This window comes from Chinchilla lanigera, unplaced genomic scaffold (assembly GCF_000276665.1).
Source record: "Chinchilla lanigera isolate Chin_1 unplaced genomic scaffold, ChiLan1.0 scaffold00006, whole genome shotgun sequence".
NCBI lineage: Eukaryota > Metazoa > Chordata > Mammalia > Rodentia > Chinchillidae > Chinchilla > Chinchilla lanigera.
In genome coordinates, this window is record NW_004955407.1 from 16194326 (window position 1) to 16218198 (window position 23873).

At 35.6% G+C, this 23873-nt stretch overlaps 1 protein-coding gene and 1 long non-coding RNA gene across 2 annotated transcripts; one reads left to right on the forward strand and one right to left on the reverse strand.

Moving 5' to 3' along the window:
- Positions 1 to 1040: 1040 nt before the first annotated feature.
- Hspa13 (heat shock protein 70kDa family, member 13) lies at positions 1041 to 11046 on the reverse strand. Its single transcript, XM_005375564.2, has 5 exons — positions 10951 to 11046; positions 9156 to 9496; positions 6974 to 7187; positions 5231 to 5398; positions 1041 to 4197 (listed from the first exon to the last, which is right to left on the reverse strand). The coding sequence occupies exons 1-5, from the start codon at positions 10973 to 10975 to the stop codon at positions 3530 to 3532; spliced, it is 1416 nt and encodes a 471-aa protein (XP_005375621.1). The 5' UTR covers positions 10976 to 11046; the 3' UTR covers positions 1041 to 3529.
- Positions 11047 to 11106: 60 nt separating this feature from the next.
- LOC106146533 lies at positions 11107 to 21415 on the forward strand. Its single transcript, XR_001231011.1, has 3 exons — positions 11107 to 11301; positions 11509 to 11672; positions 21328 to 21415. It is a non-coding gene; the product is annotated as an uncharacterized LOC106146533 (long non-coding RNA).
- Positions 21416 to 23873: the final 2458 nt, after the last annotated feature.

Here is a 23873-nt window from a genome sequence, read left to right on the forward strand (position 1 = left end):
GTTCTAGATATTTCCCAAATGTCAGTAAAAAGATGTTTTAGCTCCTGCCTTAGTCCATTTTGTTACTGTAATACAATGTATCAGGCTGGCTAAGTGACAATGACATTTATTTGGCTCATGGTTCTGGAGGTAGGATATTTCAAGCCAGAAAGCACCTCTAGTGAAGGCCTTTTTGCTGCCACCTACTTCCCTGTGAAAGGCAGACAGAGCATGAGAGAAAGGAGGGGAGAGTGAGAGCAGAGAGGGGAGAATAAACCTATTCATCAAGGCAGATCCCATCCATCAAGGGTTGAGCTCCAAGAAAGGGATGCAACCAAGACAGAAGTCATTTTTTAATTTTGGAAGTGACATCCCAGCACTTCTGCCATATTGTTCACTACCAATGACTCAGTCTTCTCCAAATTCATAACAAGAGGATTACCCAAAGGTCTACACTAGGACCATATTAGAGGCTGCTTACCTCAGTGAGTCACTGAGTATTTGTTAAATTTAAGAGCACGTGTTGTAGGTGTTTGCTGAATTTTAAGTGTCACTATAATTTGAGTCCTTCACCAAAGTAGTTTAAGTAACGAGGAAAAAACAACGAAGTCCTAAAGAACAAGTCTACATTCCACAAGTGTTCATTTAAAAAGACTACATTAATCAAACAGGTTTAAAAGATTGTATCTTTGTCCAAAGAAAACACAAACCACTAGAAAAGTAAGTATTAGCCATCTCCAAAAGGGTTACAGTAGTCTGTTACAAAGGGTCATTTACTGAATATATAAATAAGCTTAACTGTTGGCTCCATTATAATCAGAAGACATGAACTGCTACTCAGAATTTAAGTTCCTATAGGCATTATCCCTTCTACATTAGTAAGTAGAAACTATATCAGAATTCTCAGAGACAGGATGCAGAAAAATGTACATTTTGGTAACGAGCCTATAATTACTGAGGTTGAGGGCATAAGTATCAGACCAACTCTATCCCCACTTCTGTCTCTATATACCTCAAAAATGTACTGTGGCTACATCCTGAATGAAAAAAGAAGCACACTGTTTAAGAAAAGACTGCAAATGGTATTTATTTACATTAAAATGTGAAGTACCTATATACACAGATTTAGAGGCACAATATGTTCTGTACATGAATTGTAATGCTCACTACGTATTACATACATACAGTAGTACCTGTTGGTTAGTGGTTTGAGTAAAAGCACAGTACCAACACATTCCCTGTAAAAAATAAATTACTCATTCACATTCTAATCACACAAGACATTTAGTATTTTAAAAGTTATATAGTTCAAAAACTCTAGCCAAATGTACAACAAAAAATTTCATTTTAAGGAAAAAGTTTTCAGGTTTTTACTTATGAATAATCCCTTTTAGAATGCACTGCCTTTTAAATAAACACTGCTATCAGTTTTATGCATACAGCTCCATAAAACATGACAGACGACATAAACTCCTTTTTTTACAAAGGTATAACTATTCCAGAGAATATGCTAAGCGATTGCCCTCAATTTCTAACACTGCCATTCTGTCTTTCAACACAAGTTATTTAAATTCCTATTCTAGTATGAGATTAGTTGCCCAGTTTTGCAATTTGTTTCCTTTTAAAAGTGTTAACAGAGTGCCTTGAACCATATTAAATATCTGAGACTTTTTTAAATCTTAAAATGCTTCAGGTTAAAGCTGATACTATATGTAGAATTTTTAGCGAAATTCAACACTTTGTATCAAAGACTTTCACCATGATAATTTTCAATTCTAAAATATATAAAGGCTTTAAACAAAGTCCAAGAGAATACTTGATTATTTTCATAATGCAGTGAAGGATTCATCTTTGGCATTTCTCCATTAGTTCTAAATACGTAATATTTTACATTTTCCTATCTTTCTACTACACATTTTCTGTACACAAAAGTATTTGATGAAGTTTATGTTTTAACAGCAATTTCACTTCTAAGAAATATTTGTCTTTTTAGATCTGCAAAGAAGTCTTAACACTATTCACGTTTTTATTATGAAAAGCTGAAATGTTTTGATGTTGGTGAAATAAATTTGCTTCATTCTTTAGTCACTGGAAACTCAACATCCTTTCAAATTCAACACTGGATAAAGCACATATATTCTAGATTAACAAAAAGAGTAACCCAAATATAATTTTGCAACACTAACATGAAGCCTGTATTAGCAAAGGACAGAAGAATACATTATCTGAAATCATGGCAATTAAACTGATAGATTATCTTTCTTGGTCCCTGTGACTTTTCTCAGAAACAAAATAAACACAATTGCTATAAGTGCTGATTTGTAATAAAATTTTCTACATTGCTTTTCACATTTGAATTATTTCCAGTATTCACAATTTTTTTGCTCATCATACACTAAACATTTGTATGAAAACATTACAACTATTTAAAAAAATATCAAATAACAGGCCTCTTACAGTTTGAATTTAGTCATGCAAAACTAAATATGGAGGAAAATTTCAGTAAAACTGAGTAACACTTGATAGGTTAAATGCATGCATGCGACAGGTTCTAGAGTTTACTGAAAATAAAAACAAAATAAAAGCATAAAATATAGTAGGAATTAATGCTATTTACCAATGTATGCAAAAGTTTTGGATAACAAAAATGAGATAATAATGGTGGCTTTATTGTGACAATGGCACATTTAAAAATGCAATTAAAGGGGCTGGGGATTTAGTTCAGTGGCACAACGCCTGCCTGGTAAGCGCAACGACGTGAGTTCAATTCCCGGTACCAGAAAAAAAACAAAACAAAACAAAACAAAAAATGCAATTAAAAATTCTCTACTGGTTTTTAACCAGGCAGAACCATGGAAACCCAGAGAACGATAACACAGCAAATAAAGGAACTATAATATAAATTGGATATTTCTACTTCTACCATAGAAAATTTCCATAAATGTAGCTATTTTAGAAACAAAATAAACTGATTTATTAAATACATTAAAATAATCTGGAGACCATAGATTGAAAGAATATAACCCATAATGGGATACTGCACTGTGAAAGTAAATGTGTAAGCCAGCTAGTATTAAATATGCAGTTTAATAATACTGCTATCTCCCAGCTCATGTAAATACCTGACATCAACACTGTCCTTCAAGTATAGACCAAATTAAGTTACATGTGATATACAAGTAAAGAAATTACCAAGTCCTACTAATACAATTTAGTAAGAACTGGGTATCTCACAATTGGCACTATTTAATGTTAGATGCGTATGTTTATCTATTTCCAGAATCCAATAAGTACAGCCACCTATGTTCCTCTAAGAAGTTTTTCAATTCTAACATTTTTGAAGTGTTTGTTGGAAGAAGACCTCTGCAAAATCAAATAGGATCCATTTGGTCACACTGAATCCTAAAATAAAATTCTACATAAAATGTAAATGTTGCCTTGTGGGTGAATCTGTGAGCCACATTAGAGATTTTCTTTTTAGGAGCAGGTGGTCTGTTAAGGGGAAAGAGATCATTAGACAGATCACAAACAGTCATCATTCTTCCAGAATTCAGTTGAAGTTGGTTTTTTGTAAATGCTTATTGGGAATTTCTAAAGCACTGACTTGCAGAGGCCAAGACCCTCCATCAATCCCCGCCTGGATAGCCACCCCCGTTACCACTGCCAGGTCGGGGTCTACAGACGTGTTGGGATCCTTCCCAAAGAACTCTTGAATGACTTGGCGGATTCGAGGAATACGAGTAGAACCCCCAACTAAAACCACCTCATCGATCTCAGTCTTGTCTAGATGGCCTTCTTTTAATACTTGCTGAATGGGCACGAGGATTTTCTGAAAAAGATCTTCGTTGAGGGTATCAAAGAGCTTCCGAGATATTTCTGTTTCAAATAAAACCTGGTTTTCTCTACCTTTCTTTTCAGAAGGGTCAGGTCCAAATGCTCTGTTCACATGGTGGTGATCTGCTGGGCTAAGTTTGTCCTTTGGCCATTTAGTGTCCTCGCCCTGAGCTTCCTTTCTGTCCATTTCCTCGACAGTTAGCAATACTGACATCTGGGCAGACTGATGAAGAGTCAGATTTAATTTGACCATTTCCACAGCTTGCCTTAATCTGTGGATTTCCTCTTTCTTAGAGGGGAAGAAGCCATATGTTTGATAGATCTGTTTATATAAGTACTGAAGCAATCTCTGATTGAAGTCCTGTCCTCCAAGTTTATTGTTTCCTAAGTGACAAAATAAAAAGTTTCTATTTACTTACACAGCCATGTATGTGTGTGTGTATATATATATATATATATATATACATATTTATTTATATATAAAAATTATATTCAATGAATAACAAATTCCTTTTTAATACACTGATTGCATTCATACAAACATGGATTAAAAAGAGGAAACATAAAATAATTTTACCCCAGATATACACCAGTTAACATTTTTAAATCATATAAAAGGAAATACCTAATGATAACTTTTTATACTGCTGGTTTATTGGGTAGCTATTTAGAAACACTGTATGTCACCATTCTCAGAAGCAAAAAATGCTTTTCAGAACTTAAAAGTACCACTAGGGTTTTTTATTCCATCCTTTTGCTTGCATGATTAAGTACTGAAAAGTAGAAAAGATGATTTTTCAATGAAAAGAGTAATGTAATACACATCTCCAACATTTAACTTGGTTTGAGACAGAGTCCAGCTAAGAGGAAAAAAAATGTAGAAGTTACAACTATAACTTACAGCTCAATGTGTAAACAATCTCAATCCCTTAACCAAAACTGATAGAAAAAGAGAAAAATATAGAATGAAAACTATCACTTCTTGGGGAACACTAACTTAGATTTTCTAAAGATACATATTTTAAGGGGCTAGGGATTTAGCTCAGCAGCACAGCACCTGCCTGGAAGCGCAAGGTCGTGAGTTCAATTCCCAGTACCAGAAGAAAACCAAAACCAAAAAAAAAAAAAAATACATTTTATAAATATATGACCAAATAAAATGAACTGATCACTCTTCACTTTAAAAGAACTTTTTACCCTCTGCTCACCATCACCATGAAAGCCCTACTGGGTCAATGTTTTAGATCTGGCTGTTCACTTCTATAAATACACGTAAATTAGTGACATAAATAACACATACAGAAAATTACAAAATAAGGTCAAATAATTCTGAAAACAAAACAAAACAAAAACAAACATTACACATTAATTATTTTTTTAAAAGTACTGCTTCAGCCTCTAATTCTTATTTTCTTACCAGACATTGCTCGGGTTAGGAACATTCCTCCTTGTTTATTTAGTAAAGACACATCTAGAGTTCCTCCTCCCAAGTCTATGACCAAGACGTGGAAAACATCAGCCTTGTGGAGACCATAGGCCATAGCTGCTGCTGTGGGTTCATTTATCACCCTTAAAATCTTTAGTCCTGTAAGATTGGTTGAGGGGAAAAATAATTCAGGAGAGAATGCTATTAAAAAATTCTATCTTACTTAACCTCACAACTTGTTTCTTTCTTTTATGACATGAAATTCACTGCATAACAACAAAAGCAGTCACAAACTCAATAGAAATAATGAAATGTGAATGATAAACATAGGTCCTGTTAAATACCATAGTGCCATTAAAATTGTTCTAAAAACTTCAATATAAAGAAATAAAACTCCAGGCTTAGTGAAGTATGCTATCTCTATTCTTTATTAATATTTAATTTTCAAAGTCCCCCAGCCTTTCTTAATACTCATATTCTAAGTGAGAACACATAAGCAATAAAGCTTTAATCAATATACATGATAACTAATTGCTGTGGAAATGAGATAACCTTGTCTTGTATACTTAAAAGATAAGACCCCTTGAACAGAATTCTTGCTTTAAACTTTCACACTTGAAAAATGTGGTCTTCAAAGTAATATGCCATTATCTGTCAGGAGCCATAACAATATTCAAACTCTGAAGAACTCTTGGTACCTTTCTCTGTGGCTCTGGGACTCCTTAACTCTGCACTGGCCACACCAGCCAATTTCCTATGGTCTATAAGACCACCAAATTCCCACTGCAATTTGTTACACTGTTTCCACTCCCTATATAGTCCACCTCCTCCATGTGTCTCCATGGGTAACTACCTCACTCTGTCGAATCTTTCTGAAAGAGATGCACCTGACCACTCTAAAACTTGGAAGTCCCCATCCCCTGACCATCACCAGCAATCTCTTTATCCGGCACTTCTTGTGTATACCATGTTGCTGTCGCATACACCTCAGTATTGTGTTTCTCAACTAGAGGTGATTTTACTCCCAGGAAGCATAGTAATGAATGAAAGCATTTCTGACTCTCATCTCTTGGTAGTGAAGGATGCACGTAGTAGCTACTAAGTAGAGAATAGAGATGCTGGTAATACCCTGTAATGCACAGGACAGTTCCTCACAACGAAGAATTATCCTACTCAAATGTGGTACCTCCTTTCACAAACTTAATTCTTTCCACTATGCTAGTTGCAAACGGAACTACATGAGAACCAAATTAAATTTCCCCATAAGGTCAACATTGAACCTAACCACTGAATCTGATTTTATGTTTATTTAAGCTTACTCGGTTTCCCTTCAAATATGATCTACAGAAGAACAAGACTTACCTGTTATTTGTTAAAGGATTTAATATTTGTTGAATAGTTTAAACGAACTTTTACTTCAGTGTTTTTTGAAATCATTAAATTCACTTTAATGACAGTTTTAGAAGAAAAAGAATGCCTCAATATTAGTATGTGTCTGTTCTTTCTCAGCCTTTGTCATGCATCTGATTCGCTCTTCTTCTAAATTACATATTTTTACATTGTTATACAGCTTTCATAAGTATCATTTTTAAAGATATATAAAAATTCATCTAATTTACCTACTGCATAGTTTATGTGCCTACAGCTGTAATTTACAAAGTGACAAACCTGCCACACAAGATTTTCAAACTCAACATCTTCAGAAAAGTACAATGCAAGCAAGGGTGCCATTACCTGCAAGGTTAGCAGCTTCAACTGTTGAATTTCTCTGTTTGAGGTCAAATTCTGCTGGGACAGAAATGACAGCATTGGCGACTGGCATTCCAAGATACTCCTCTGCCATTTGCTTTAATTTCAACAACAGTCGAGAGCCAACGTATTCCGGGGAAACGGTGATGGTCTCGTTACTTGTCACAGAAAACTCAACCATTCCATCTTTGTTTAACACCTGTGAAGAATAATTAAAAAAAAAAACGTGTACATACATATGTACATATATAGTTTCACAATATATAATGGACTTACTTAATAAAAATTTACCTTGATCTTTAAAATATTTCATTAATTATAATCTACCCAGTATATTTGCTAAGACTAGAGCTTTTTAAATGCTAGACCTGAATCTGTAAAATGAACTTACATTATAGTCTTCAGCAACAGCACAATAAAATTCATTACCAAGCACATAACTACAACACAGAATATTCCATGATATATTTATTTAATGAATGGAAATGCGTTATCTGCAGGGGCTAAGTTTCAAGACCGTCAGTGGAAGATTTTTCACTTAAAGAAGGCATTTTATGGGATCTCCAAGCTGCCAGAAGAACTCTGTGACTTTCTAATGCTGCATTGGCCACACCAGCCAACTGCCTACCCTCTATTAAACCACCAAATTCCCACTGCATTTTATTATACTGTTTCCATTCCCTACATAGTCCACTCTTGCATTTTATAGTCATTAATAAATAAAACAAGGGTTATCAAATGGCTATCTCATCTGATAAAACAAGATGGCCACTACTAGGTGACTAGCAGACCAGCAGCGTACACAACAGACAAAAGAATGATACAATCCTAGGTGGAACTACATAGGACAGTACAATATTTCATCATGCTACTGGGAAAGGTGTGCAATTTAAAATTTATGAATTATTTCTGTAATTTTCTACTTAATATTTTTGGACAGTGGAAAGTAAAATGCAAAATCATAGATAAAGGTGGATTAATATAGGGGGTATCAGTTGCTCAACCATGATTATAATTTAGGATATTCCCTTTTCCTTTTTTTCCCAATTAACTTGTATCCAAAAATAATAGCTACCTAAGAGAAAAATTTTAATACTTCATTATGTTGTTATCCAAGAAGCACATATCACTTACCTTCTTAATTCCATGAAAATATGTATTGTATGTTAACTCATCATTCTGGCTAATGCTGGTTTTTATTTAAAAGCTAGATTAACTCTCAAACACAGTATCCTAGTTTTATCAACAGATTATATTACTAGCAATAGTAAAGAGAATTAATTTAAGAAATCATAAGAATTTTTTACCAGTCATTCCAAATCTTATAAAGTAGATTTTAATCCAGAAAATCTTATTTTCTACAAAATTATTTCACCAGAATGGGACAAATCCAAGCTACACAGACATTATTAATAAAACGTTCAAAGATACTAGTCCTATGGGAAACAATAAAAGAATCAAATCACCTAAAAACTGTAACATAAAATAAATAACTCTTAGATCAGTAAGTAATGATTCCAAAGTTTTAATTAGAGTAAAGGTATAGCTTTAGATTATTTTATCATTACATAAAGATTGTAAAACTCCTAAGAAAGAAGCTAAAAATGAACAAAGTAACAGACCTAGAAGTGCATACATGAATATTTGCCCAACCTCCAACATTATTGTGATATCAGGAAAATAAGATATTGTATACTGATAAGAGACTAATCATTAAATAAAGGAATAGTCATTGTACATGATTATTAAAAGATGATGCAAACTTCCTAATTGTATATGGATATTGTTGAGTTTTAAGTAAGTTAGAAAATACCATGTCTAGTGTGAGCTCTTTATATGTATACAAACATGTACACACACACTCACACACACTGCCTGTCTATAGTAAGCACACGGTGCTTCATGAACCTTTGTGCTACCTAGAAAGAGCAAAGCAGTCATTCTGAGGATGGCAGTGCAAGTACCTGGTAAGCACTAAGTCCTTGATAGCACCGGGTAGTCACTGATTTAACTCATCCTGGAGCTGCTGTGGAATTCCGTAAGTGAACTAATGTAACTCCAACAGAGATTAAGCCAGTTGAGACTGAATGTTTTGTAAGGTGATATTAAAACAGGAACTGAAACAGTTGTAATAAACTTTAAGAAAGATTTTGGATTCACCTCTTACCTTAAATGGATATCTGCCAATTTCGGCCTCAAGCTCTTCAGGGGTGAAAATCTTACCTATGAATCTTTTGGCATCATATATTGTGTTTTGAGGATTTGAATCTGCCAGTTCTAAGCTCTCATATCCCACATATACATCATGGTCGGTAAAGGACACCATGCTGGGTATACTGTTATGCCCATTTTCATCTGGAATCACCTTTACTTTTCCTGTGCCAGGAAAAAACACTCCCACGGAACAATAGGTGGTGCCTAGGTCGATGCCGATCACTTTAGGAGTGGGCAGTGGTAAATACTGTTGTGCCAAATAGCCAGCCAACAGGAGAGTCAAAACAGCCGATCCTGAAAACAGGCAGATTAAGATACCTTTCATCAGACGAAGAACTTTAGCAAAGACCTCTTAATACCACTTTGTAAAACAAGATCAAAAATACACATCCTACTTTATAGAACTAGTAACACTTCTCTTATACATCACGTTTTTCATAATGTGAACGGTCTATAACAATTAAAAATGAAGTAATGGCAACACAAAAAGTCCTTGAACGTTTATGTAGTTCACTAACAAGAGAACAAGAAAATAAAATGTATAATATTTCGGTAATAATACTGCTGAGGTTGACTAGAAAAACTATCTGAAACAAGAGCCAGATGTGGTTGAATTGTTTGGTGAACTGATACTTAGATTTTACAGCTTTCTAAATACCTTTAGTTATCATTACTAAAAGGAAACTCCATTACTGAAACTCTCACATTGAAAGCTTTGTTACTGTAAAGCTAAAATTATCTTTCTTAACTCCTTTTCCCTTGCAAATGGATAAACTGGAGACAATAATTTTTACAGTTGCTTAGGTATTAAACTGTCACTTTATAACAGAGCACAGCTAGTTTTTTTATGTCATTAAATATGAATTAAGGTCACAATTCTTGCAGAGCTACCATTTAAATAAATATTTCAAGGTTTATTTAGAGCAAAATATTTAGTATTTAGAAGTATAAAAGTAGGCAACGTTGATGGCAACATATATGCAAGCTCCTTGGAGGCACGTTTGCCTCACTATTATATCCTCCATGTCAGATGCTCAGCAAATACTAATTAAGGAAAGGAAAACAACTGAATATGAACCAATGGCACAGCTACGGCAAACGTAAGTGAAGAAATGCAGCACTGTAAATTTAAAATTACTCTAGTTTCAGGAGGCTGTGCTATACGCCTGCTTCCACTGACCTTACATACACCCCAAAACGTCAGTCTGCAGTACAGTACCACTACTGTCAGCTCATCCTCTACACTCACTCAAAACAATGAACCCCAGTGCCAACCCCACCTCCCTCTTACACCTACAGGTAAGTTTCAGATGCATTTCAGCACTTTAGGCGGGGAAGGCGATTCCCAACACGATTTGGTGGAAAGGGTACCGGGACGGGCATCTTCTCAAACTCCTCCCGGGCTCAGCAACCCAGGCGTCTACAGCTCGGGATGCTGATGCTGGTCCTCCCCGTTCCTCTACAAAAGGGGTCCTGGGAGCCTTCCAGAGGCCGGACTCCAGCCAGCAATTCTGAGCCGAGCGTCGGTTGGAAAGAACAAATCGCCCAGCTCGATGTCCCTAGGGCAGACGCAGCGCGCTCCCTCATCAGGGCCCACCCTACCAGCTCCGAAGTCACCTTTCCAACTCCCCTCCCGCTGCGTCAGGTGGCTCCACGAAGGGAAACAACCACCCCGCCCACTCCGGCCTCCCCAGGCTTCGCCGACACCCCCCTCAACTACAGGGACCAGGGACCAGGTGGGCACTGACCTAAGATCGTCATCTCTCCGGCCATTACAGTCCCGCCGAAGGTGCTTGGTATGACTGTACCTTACGCAAGGCTCCGCCCCCAGGCCGCCAGCGGCCCCGCTCCCCCCTGGGAAATGTAGTCCTCTATCCCTAACACAGCCCTAAACGCTACCGCTCGGATCCCATCACGGACTTCAACTACCGAGATGCCGCAGACCGAGAGCCTCCATTCAACAGCTGCCAGTGACAACAGAGCCGCCTTCCCACGCACGGGCTGCCGAACCAATTAGGCTGAGGCGGGAGCCTGCCGTGGCAAAAGGACTGGAGTTTACAGAATATAATCAAATCTGAAACGCCCCGAGCCAATTTGAGGTAATAATTTACGTCAGCCAGCCCCGCGCTTTGCATTCTGGGAAGTGTAGTTCCGGCCTTTGCCTACCCGAGTGATGGAGTGGGGGGAGGGTGGGTACCATCAAGGTACTACTGCTTTTTTGCTTCTGTCCATAATCAAGTACAGTTTGAGCCTTTGTTCTTTGATTCTTCTCCCATTTAAAGCGTGCACCTTTGCTTATGATTTAGATTATAGAGCTTTCTAACAGCCCCCGGCCCCATTCCGCCAGCCTCACCAGAACAGAAGACATCCTGTGGCCTAGAGGGAGAGGTCTGGTCTGGTGATCCTGCTCACTGTGCTGGAAGCAACTCTGAAATCTCAGCAGATCTTTAGGCCTCTGCTTTTATTTGGGGTAAATTAATTCAAATTACTATAATCTTTACTTAAGGCTATTTAGCAAGAATCCAGGGATAGGTTTTTTCTATTGCTAACACTGAAGAGGGCCATTAAAAAACATCTCTGAGCTTTCTCTTAAATTATAAGTGGCCAGAATTGCCTTTACGGGCAGGTCCTATTGCATGTATTGGCCATTTAGGACATTTGTGAAATGTTTTTCAGTTTTTAATTTATGATAAAACCCCATTTTCTCACTTCTTGGTCACTCATAGTAGTTTATGGCTCTTTTTGAGAGTGGTTTTCTCTTTATTGCTGTTAAAATTCATGAAAACTAAGATCCCAGAGGCCTGGATTTGTATCCCCTTTTTACATACAAATCCCTGATGACAACAGATCAACTTGATATGGGACCAAATTTCTATTAGATTTCCTACTTTTAAAAATATATGTGATGATTATTGAACCTGAATTATGGCTAGTGAAGATTCATAATATTCTAATTTTGTATTTCAAAAATATATGAAATATGAATAGTATATGTCTGTAGTGAGTATAATTCACTAAAAATGTGAAGAATTCATAATTTAAGCAATGAATTCATGAATGCTATTAGCTGTAATTATAGTTTTAACAAATGTTAAATAGTTATTGTGTGCTAAACTCAGTGGTAGCCACCCACAGAACCAAAAAGGAGGGACGTGATCAGCATACATTTAATTTGATATGGTGTATGTCATAATTTCAGTACAGTCGGAAGGTAGAAACAGAATTTAGAGAGGCTGTACTTTTACCTTGAAGAGAAAGTTTGCTGGAAGAGAATATGTCTGCACAGTGTTTGGAGGATTAACAGTGAAGACATAGGTTAATGACACAATAACAAGCAGTAGGCTACAAGTATTCAAGGTAGAAGAAAGTAAATTACTAAGAGCATAGGAGCAGAAGACCATTTGCTATGGTTGGTATCTAGATGTCCCCCTAAAATCTCATATGATCATAGGTGGGGCATTTGGAAGATGACTGAATTATAGGGACATTGTAACTGACTTGCCCTTAGAAGGCGAGGCCTGGTTGGTAGAGGCAGGTCACCGTGGGTGTGACCCGCAACCTATATCACCTTTCTTCCAGCTTTTTTTTCTCTGGACCTACAGGAGCCCATCCAGCCTACCTGCTTATTTTACCCTCTTATTTATCTCAAAGTGACTGAGATTTTAGTTTAGAAAAAAAGACTACATTAACATCTTTTGTCTTATAAGAAAAGCACAATAACATGCATGCCATAGCTTTGCCGCCACTGTTATATGCCTATTTGTGGAGGACCTTTGGAAAGCGTACTAATGATTAAATTATAAGTACATAGGCTTCCATTTGTAGTCATTATGGAAATGAATGAAATTACCCTTTCTCCACAAAGATATGGAAAATAGGGCAAAACAACATGAAACAATAATTTCAGACCTTAGAAATTAGAGCTGAGATAACTGAAAATAGATAACTGAGTAAATGGGAAAAATAATGTAAGATCTATAGTAATTTTGGATTTCTCCTCCGAGGCAATTTAAAGCCTCACTATAGAGAAGGAAATCCAAAGGAGAGCACAATGACCTTGCTAAATTGAGGGGACAGATGTCAGAGATAAGGGAGTCTGCAGAAGCTGACATTTTAGGCAATGACTCTTGAAAGGTAGGAGGTATACAAAACAGCAGAAATCCATGCAAGAAATATTCAAATAGGTAGGTATTTTTCCTCATACTGTACACACAAAAATTAATTCGAAATCATTTATAGATCTAAATTTAGGTTAATTTGAAATCATTTATAGATCTAAATTTAGATCTAATCTAAAAAACTAAAATCGTAAAATTTGTAGAAGACCTAGAAAAAATATCTATGACCTTCTTTTAACTATAAATTTCCTGAGTAAGGTGTAGAAATAATGAGCCATCCACACTTGGTACATAGAATATCATCTTTAAAAACTTCTACTCAGAGGACTGAAAAAATAATCAACAGACAGAAAACATTCACCATACATATATCTGATAAAGGACTTGCATCTAGATGATGTGAATACCTCATACAAATAAATAATAACATGACCAAAGATAGCTACTTAAAAATTGGTCATAAGATTTTAACAGACACTGTGGAAAAGAAAATATACAAATTGTTAATAAACACATCCACATACAAATTATCAGGGACATACAAATTTAAAACCACTGCATATCCACTACAATGGTCCAAATTTAAATGTTGATTAAGTGTTGGTATGGATGTGGAGCAACTGGAGCTGTAGTAAATTACTGACTGAAATAATGTAAAATGTCATATTAACTCTGCAAAAATAGTTCAACAGTTTTTAAAACAAGGTTATACATATATTCACCATATTATCCAGCAATTTTACTTAATATCTAACCAGGAAAAAGAAATAACATATCAACTAACATACACATAAGAATATATGCAGTGTCTTAATGAGACCCTTTCTCAGAATAAAAAATTAGTAAAAATGGCTGGGAATATAGCTCAATAAGAAGGTCAGGGATTCAATACCCAGTACCACTCACACACACACAGAGGGATATATATAGATATATCTAGGTATATCTATATATTATATATATATAGATATATCTATAGATTATATAATTCTAATATATATTCCAATATACATATTATATGTAATATGATATCATATATATATATATTCTAACAACAGACCTAAACTAAAAACAGCCATATGTTCATTAATAGTTGACTGAATAATTTTATTTTACAGTTGTACACAAGAGATACTAGACATGTCCATAGGAAAATATGTACATAAATAACTTCAGCAGCTCTGTTTATAGTAGGTTCTAAATAGAAACAATCCAAATGCCTACAAGCGGGTCAGTAAATGTGTATATTGTTATACTGTAGTATAGTCACATAATAGAATTGCATTCATCAATAGAAAGAAGGTTACTGATGGATACAACATTATATTGAGTTGACTGAAAGTAACAAAGTATAAAAGAGCTTATACTCTCCTTTTTAGAAAACCCTAGAAGAGAAAAATTCGATACATAGAGATATAAAGCAGAGGGAGAGTAGAACTTTTGTGGTGATACAGATGTTCCTTATCTCAGCTGTGGTTATGGTATAAAGATGTGTGTGTGTGTGTCTGTGTGTGTGTGTATGGCATACTCATCAGATTTTACTTTCATAGTTGATACATTATTTTATGTAAGTTATGCCTTAATAAATTTGATTAGAAAATTTTTAAAAATCGATGTATGACAACTGCAGAGAAGAACATCAGAAATTCTAAACTCTCCACTGCTGGGAATCTACATATATTATATTAAAACTTTTTTGTTGGTACATGTTTGCAGTACATATTGTTTACCTTCCTGGTGGGGAATTGGCATATGTATAGAACATATTTTGACTCCTTTTTTATCCCTTTTTATTGCCTTCTCCCCACTCTTGCCCTTCTAGAGAAAGATTTATCTCTTGCCCTTGTAGAGAAAGATTTATCTCCCTACTTCTTATTATCTATCTTTTATTTTGCTTTTCATTTTTATTTTCTCATATAAGAAAAACCATGAGATATTTAAGCTTATGTGTATGATTTATTTCACATCACGTAATAGTCTCAGGGTGCATACCTTTTCTACAAATGGCTCAGGCTTATCTTTCTTTATGGCAGAGTAGTGCTCTATTGTATGTAAATACCACTTATTATTTATCATTCATCTGTTGGTGGACATATAGGCTGCTTCCAAGATTTAGCTATTATGACAAATTATTGTAATACATATGTGTTATGGTAAAAACTAAAATGGTCTCCCAAGGAGGGGGTCAGACCAGAGGGCTGAGTCACTAGGGGGATACTCTGAAGAGTATATTCTTTCCTCTGCACCTTCCTTCTGTCTCTGATTCTTGGCTGCTATGGGGTGAGCAGCTGTTCTGCCCCATGCCCTTCCACCTTGCTGTTTTTACCTTGGAGCCAGCCAAACGTGGACTGAACTCACTGGAAACTGTGAACCAAATAAACCCCTTCTTTAAGCCCTGGGTTTTGGGTATAGTGTCCCCATTATGGGAAAGTAACTAATACAAAAAACTGGTACCAGAGAAGTAGGGTCTTTGCTGTGACTGCACCTGACTATACGGTTCAGAAACCTTTGGAATTGGTTGGCTGGAGGAATTTTGAAAGATTTGGAGACATCAGACAGAGAAGCCTTAGAATGCTGTAAGATGAGCTGGATGAGTGCTGCTGGGACATCACCTGGAAGAATATGTTCTCTCTTTTCTCTCTGCTTCCTTGATGCAGAGGTGAGCAGTTTTCCTATGCCAGGGTTTTCCATCGTGGTGCTTCTGCCTTGTTGCACTGAATCCCCTGAAAACTGTGAGCTAAATTGGCCTCTCTTACTTGAAGTTGTGGGTATTGGGAATGTTGTTTCCCAGTGGTGGGAAATTAGCTAATACAACATCTTAATTGCACTTAGTAGGGAACTTTCCCCCAAAATATCTGGAAATAAACTCATTAGTAATTTATGTTCTACCAAATAGTAGGTATGCAACTATAACAAAAATGAAATTCATTTGTATTGTGCTACACCAATATCCTTATGCCATGTTAATTAAAATCAATTAAGGCTTAGTTAAATAGATACTATTTAACTATTACCATAACTTTGGGTGAATATACCATATATTTGAACTGGACATATATTTATGTCCATTTAATTGTTATTTTAACTTATTAGCTTTACTGTATCATTTCCATTGGTTTTTCTTTTAACCATTGGTTATTTAGAAGTATGCTGCTTAATTTACAAGCATTTTAAGATTCTCAAATGATTTTCCTTTTCACTCTAATTCTGTAGAATTACAGTTTTATGCAGAAATCTGAGAATAAATGATTCTAAATTTTGTGCCTCAAATGGATCACCTTTAGAAATCATGTTTTTCTCTTTTAATTACCTTTTATATTCATTAATATTCAGTTCCATTCTTTCCATTTCTATTTTTTTCTTTATGCTTTGGTTTGAGTATTTTTCTGTTTATCTGCTAATAATTTACTACAGTCCAACCAGATGTTAAGCCTATCAACAGCTTTTAAATTTAAATTTATATGCATTTCTTCAGCTGTAGAATGCTCCATTGGATTTTTATGTTGATTCTAATTATATGTAGCAACACTCATTTTTCTTCCATTCTGTACATCATTTTTCTTCTTTATTTAAAATTATTCTTGTTAATTATTTTAAGCCTTTATTTGTTTATTATAATGACTTTCATGTCAGTATCCTTATGTACTCTGATTTACTCTTTTTTATTTTCAATTACATTTAGATGTCTCGTATTTATTTTTACACCCCAGAACTATAGAGAGGGAGATTGATGTTATTTTCTCTCAGACAGGATTTGTCTTTCTGCTGTTGTGCTGATAGACTGAGAGCAGAACACCTCAGTTCCATTGGTAATTTAGCTGGATAGGGGCTGAATTCCATCTTATGTTAAATTTATTCCTTTTATAATGTGGGGACAGGTAAAAATAAGTCTTGTGTTCATTACAGATCCTTTCTTTTAGCAGAGCTTTTTCTCCTAAGTATTGCAAGAAAGCAAAAGTTGTTCCTTTGCTTTATACCATACATCACTCATGGTTGGATCTCCTGGGCCACCCAAAGCTCTGTTAATTTCTCTTCTTTCTAGTAATAGTTTTTGTTTTTACTTAGGTAAAGCTGTATCTTTATTACTTAAAAAGAGTTAGCAAATACTTTCAATAGACAAAGCCGCTTGTCTCATGTTTCCTAAGAAGAAATATTTTGTCTTTGAAAACAATTGATTCGGTCCTCTTTGCTTCCTCCCTAAATTGATGTCTTTACAAAATTGACCTTTAGATCTGTGCATTTTATTCTCTGTTTGTTGATGTGGGATTATAACATATCCCTTCTCTTCTCCATTTACTCAGAGGCTGAAATAGATATTTGAACTTTTTTTTTTAATTTGTCATGGCTCATGTGAATACTGTGATCAAAAGGATTTTAAGATCACATTCAGAATTTTAAGGATTAATAACCCTATTTAGTTAACAGTGCCTACTATAGGGTCAGATATGGAGTGTGGTGTACATGCTATTTCTCTGTCTAATTGTACTATTTATTACAGTGTTCCCAAAGGTGTCTAGTTAGTAAATATTCCCAAGAGAAGAAAGATAAAGAAGTAAACAAGCAAGTACAATATAGCTGTATGTTCACATCTGTCTTAGTTACTTTTCGCTTTGCTGAGACAAAATAGCCCAATGGCCAAAATTAAGGAAGGAAAGCTTTATTTAGCTAATAGTTTGTGGAGGTTTCAGTCTGTAATCAGTTGGCTCCCAAGCAGAGTGGCATGGCACAGGGGCAACACCTCAAGGCAGAAGAAGGCAGCAAAAGCAACAAGAGCAAAAAGGGACAGCAAGCCTTTTCACCTCCTTTATCTTGTAAGCAGGTTAGCTACCCCTAGGGTAGGTGTATGTAGTAAATACACCATCTCCATGCCCTCCTCTTGCACAGGATGAACATGTTTACATAAGGAGGATCCAACCCCCTGCTGAATTACTTAGTTAAGCTTCTAGACTTCTCAAGTTGACACAATGTATCAACCATAACAATCCACTCCTTGTCAAGTTGGCAACCAGACACATTTCTTTAAACCAGTCCAGATACAAAGACATGCTTATTCTTATCATTTCACAACTTGAACATTATAAAACAGACATTTAACAATCCTTAAGACTAGTATTAAGTCTATGAATATTATATTACATTAGAACCATAACATTCTACCCCTGGATCCCCCAAACTCATGCACTTCCCTTTATGCAAAAGGCATTTAATCCATCTCTGTGAGTTGACAAAGTCCTAATTGCTGAAAAGTCTAAGTCTCAATTCTCCTCTAAGATGTAAGGCAAATTCTTAGCTGAAAACCCCTGTACAAATGAAAAGTTACACACTTCCAACATTCAGCTGCACAAAGAAACATTTTCATTCCAAAAGTTACAAATGGGAATGCAAAAGACTGGGACCAAAGCAAGTTTAAAATCCAGCAAGGCGAACAATAAGCGCTATATTTCCATGTCCAGCATCTGAAGTAATCTGTGGCAAATTGTGAGCACCAAAGGGCTTGGGTAACTCCACCTCTGTTTCACTTCTGATGGTTATAGCTCCCATGGATTCTGTCTTGGGGATGCTTTGCTCCCTACTTGCAGCTTTCTTTAGATGGTCCATATTCCTGGTTTTTCCAAATTCCTGGGGTCTCCACTGCGCCTTTGGTTTCATACTCACAGGTTCACACACTGCCCTCGCAGGTGCACACTGTTTGGCCTCCTAGGCCTTCTGAAATTGAGGTGGAAGCCTTTTCAGCCCCATCATTCTTGCCTTCTGCATGCACCAAAAACCAGTGCTATGTGGATGATGCCATGGTCTGCTGCCAGCTGGAGCAGTTGCCAGACTGTCCCTCTCCCTGGGCATTATGCATCCAATTCTAAGGAAAAAAATTTTTATGCTGCTGCCATTCTGAAATATGGTGCTTTATGGCTTTCTCCTCAAAACATAGTCTCACTTTTGCATTTTTGTGGCAGCAAAGAGTGGAAACTTACTACTTCTTGAGATGCCTTCAGCCCATTATTTATATTCTCCTTTTCTTTCACAACAGTCAAGATCTCCTGATCTCTATCTTTGAGTTCTCAATTTTATTGGAGCTTCCTTTCTTGCCAAACTCACATTTTAAATCATCTGACTGGGCTATTTGCTCTTGATTCACAACATAAATCTGGCTAAAAGCCCCCAACAATAGCCATGCCACAGCCCCAACATTCAACTGCCTTGAATTTTTTTTCTGTCAGGTTAATTGGTCCACTGCCCTTAATCTTAGTCTCAGGCAAAGTCTCTGGACATGAGCAAAATGCAGACAAACTTTTACCAAGCCATAACATACATCATCTGGAGTCCAGTGCACCCAATGCAGTCCTTCCCATCAGAAACCTCCTGAACCTAGTCTTTATCAGCAGCATTTCTATCTGCCTTCTGGTCTGCTAAGCTCTGACCAGAGTCTCCCACACAGAACATTCTAAGGTATTTCACCTTTACTCTTTCAGGTGACATCTCCAAAACTTTCCAAACTCTTCTCACAAGCCAATCTGAAAGGTCTTGAACCACATGGTCATGTATAGTCACAGCAACAACCCCACTGCTGGTACCAAGTCCTGTTTTAGTTACTTTTCTCTTGTTGCTGAGACAAAATTCCCCAATACCCAAAATTAAGGAAGGAAAGGTTTATTTACCTCATAGTTTATGGAGGGTTTAGTCTGTAATCAGCTGGTTCCAAGGTGGTGTGGGATGGCAAAGGGGCAACAGTTTAAAGAATCAGAAGATAGCAAAAGCAGCAAGAGCAAAAAGGGGAGAGAACAAGCCTCTTTTCCTCCCTTATATTTGAAGCAGGCTACCCGCCTCCCTGGGCAGGTGTATGTAGCACTCATTCAATCTCCATACCCTCCTCTTGCACAGGATGAGGATTTTTACAAACTGAGGACCATGGTCCCTGCTGAATTACTTAATTAAGCTTCTAGACTTCTTGAACTGATACAATATATAACCAATCAGTGTATAACTGGTACAATATAACCATGACAATGTCCTAAAACAGTGCAAAGTATACATTGTGTATACTTAACTATATTTATTGAAGGAATAAATAAAATAATAAATAAAAACTGTGTGAAAAAGTTTAGTTAGGTCCTGGAAAGTCAGCTGCTTAAAGAATAAAACTATGTTTAGTTCACTTTAATATTTCCAGTTTGCCATACATGAAGATTGGATGATTTTTAATGAGTCATTGTATTAATGTGCATTGGGACAGGGCATCATAAATATTTTTAGTGATGCTAAAATACTTAGATTTATCTATTCACTCTATGTGTACTACTGGTTGTCTACATGTGGTATACATTGTACTGAGGGCAACTTAAGTTAATATTTGTATAGAAGTTTATACAAGGAGTAAGGTTGTATATTTAAATTTTTTAAATGAATGGTATATAAATAGTATATTCAAAGTGAGAAAATAGTCTTGCAAGACTAGTCTTTCAAAAGTCACACAAGGGGCTGGAGATTTAGCTCAGCGGCACAGCTCCTGCCTTGCAAGCGCAACGTCGTGAGTTCAATTCCTGGTACCGGAAAACAAAACAAAACAAAACAAAAAAAAGCATTTCTTCAAAAGTCACTCAAACTTGAAGGTGAAGATCAAGACTAATGTAACAGACAAATCACATATCTTTGGATTGCCTATTATTAAATGATTAGTATTTAAAATATATTACTTAAGTAATTTTTAAATTATGAAAATATGATCTGTCACTAATTTATTTAAGTAAATGATATGTAAATTAGTAAGTTATCATTTATTGGGTCACATAAGTGATTTATATATACTTCAATCTTTATTTCTGAAAATTGATTTTATGGTTAGATTTGTACCTTTGTACAAATAGGAAAACTAAGATTTAGAGTTAATGGATACATGGTTTAGATTTAGATTTGCTTTATTAACCAAAATCTGTTTCTTTGTTTAGTGAACTTGGACTTCCTTTAAAAATTCTATAGACAAGTAATTTAAACAAAAAAATTCTTTTGTCATAGTTTTGATGGCCGGGAAGCCCAAGATCAAGGTGCCCACCACTTTGGTTTCTTTGATGATTATCTTCCTTGCTTCCTGAGGGCTACCTTCTACAAGATATGGAGAAGGTGAGGTGGGGAGATCTCTCCTTATCAGGCCACAGTCCTATCAAATTAGAGCCTTTAGACTTCATTTAATCTTTCTTTTTCAACTTTTATTAGTACATGTTTGGAGTATATAGTGATTGCATTTATTGTAGGGAATTGGTACATTTAGAAACTATATTTCAATTCTTTTTTTTCTGCCTTTCTTCCACCACTTTTTATTTGTTTGGCATCTGCTAAAGACTCTACCTACAGTTATAGTCACATTCTATATTAGGGGTTAGACTTCATTTAATCTTTCTTTTTCAACTTTGATTAGTACATGTTTGGAGTATATAGTGATTACATTTATTGTAGGAAATTGGTACATTTAGAAACTATATTTCAATTCTTTTCTTTTCTGCCTTTCTTCCACCACTTTTTATTTGTTTGGCATCTGCTAAAGACTCTACCTCCAGTTATAGTCACATTCTATATTAGGGGTTAGAGTGTTATGGCAGAATTCGGGTTGTATTCCACAAGTGACCAACTCTGTTAAGAACAAGAGAGAGTTTATTAATTTGAGGCTAGCCCCCCTCTTCCATTTGCCAATCTGGGAAGTGGGCCTGGACCTGCCTTTGTTCCCAGCTTATATACATTTTTGGTTTCCATGGTAACAGATTGACTGTTATAGCCCTGGCCACATGTCATAACTGGGTCAGGCCCCGGTCATGTGCCCAACCACAATGATATATACTTTCTGTATTCTGTTTTATATGTCCCCCTTTAGATAACCATACATTTCCTTTATGGTTACAGTGTTTATCTATGGCCAGGGAAAGGATGAAACAACCCAGGCAAAGTCATAGGTAAGTTATCTAGGCCCTGGTGTTCTTTGTCTTTGGAGAAGAATTCCACGGCTAAGTCAGGACTGCAAAGTTAACCCTTTACAACCCTTCTGGGATGTTTCTCAAGACACATTTTGATGCTTGCATTAAGACTAGAATTATTCTGTTTTAAAATGATATGCTAAGAGTCACCGTCCCCTACAAGGGCTTCAATAGATGAATTTTGGCGGGACACAAATTCAGCCCATAAATGTCTTTAAACACTAGAAGATACTATCTCTTTATTACTGATATAATATTTCAGTCAAGATGAAATGATTTATTTCTTAACTTATTTTTCATGTATGACACACACGATCTATATAGTCAATAACTCCATGAATAACTTTGTGCCACATAATAAATAATATTTGTTGAATTATTGAATGAATTTAAACCCCAACAGAAAAAAGTTGATGATTGCAGATTTATGTTCCTGTAATATTTTCAGTTTGTTATCCAAAGTATGACTAAGTTATGCATTATTTCTAATATAAACTATACCCTTTGATTTTTATTTCTTTCAGCTTTAGAATTCAGATAGGAGTTATACAACTAAAGTCAGCTTTGGCTTCCTAGACTAAATTATGACTTATATTATGAAACTTGAATAATTTTATCCTACTGGCTGTCTTCACTGATCCTGAACTATCAAAACAATATTTGGTCACAGGAAAATCATTATATTTTCAATATATTTTTGAGAGCTATCCAAGTGGTTAAAAATTATTCTGCAAATCTAGACTAGTAAGGAATTAATATGGATTATAGAATACTACAGCATGTATCAGTTTTGGGGTAGTTTTCTCTTTTTAACAAAATCTTAATAAAAATGACATTTTAAATATTAATTTAGGTCATTTTTATAACACAATTATACATTTGAATTGTTTGACATAAAGGCATAAAACAAAAGACTTTAAATAAAGAAACGAAATAAAAGAGCTTTCTGTGTATGAACTGGAGACAGATGAGAGAAGGGAAGTATAAAAAAATTCTCCCAATTTATTCATTGTAAATAAATAATCTAAGTCAAAACTTTTAGCAACCTAAGTGTTTAAGTATTTGACTAATTTTTTTTACCAAGTTCTCTATATGATATACATCAAGATGCTCTTTTGAAATTGGTATGAAATCCACTAACTTTAGACAGAATGGGATCTATTGTATAGAACAACAGAAAAAAATACTGGGCCTGCTATTAGAAGGAAGTTCCAGGGCTAGCTGTGTGATAATGATTGCATGACTATCACATGTAACCATTGATTATGTGACATTGATTACATCAGTGACAGAAATGGCCTTGGAGATTCCTTTTATCTTCTAAAGTGGTGTGATTCCTTTTCTTTCTCCCATCCTTCCTTTCCTAGTTGCTCTGAATTCAGTAAAGAATAAGAATTGAAGGATTCCTGAGCTCCGTGAGTTTATATACTCCAGTTGAAGAAGCCCAGATGTTGAACTAGATGTTATTTAGTGGTTAAACTTCTTAAATACATATATCAGTTGAGAGGAGCTCTTTGAATTCTATTTTATGTCTTCATTTATTAAAGGGAAGAATTTTTGTCTTTTTTCTGTAATGAAAAAGAGAGAAATCATTGA

Bases quoted from the DNA above. Each gene is read 5' to 3' on its own strand.
- Hspa13 (XM_005375564.2), bottom strand. From the start codon at position 10,975: ATGGCCGGAGAGATGACGATCTTAG. The intron at 7,188-9,155 runs GTAAGAGGTGAA...TATTCTTCACAG, and splicing joins TTGGCAGATATCCATTTAAG to GTGTTAAACAAAGATGGAAT. The intron at 4,198-5,230 runs GTAAGAAAATAA...TTTGTCACTTAG, and splicing joins CCTAACCCGAGCAATGTCTG to GAAACAATAAACTTGGAGGA.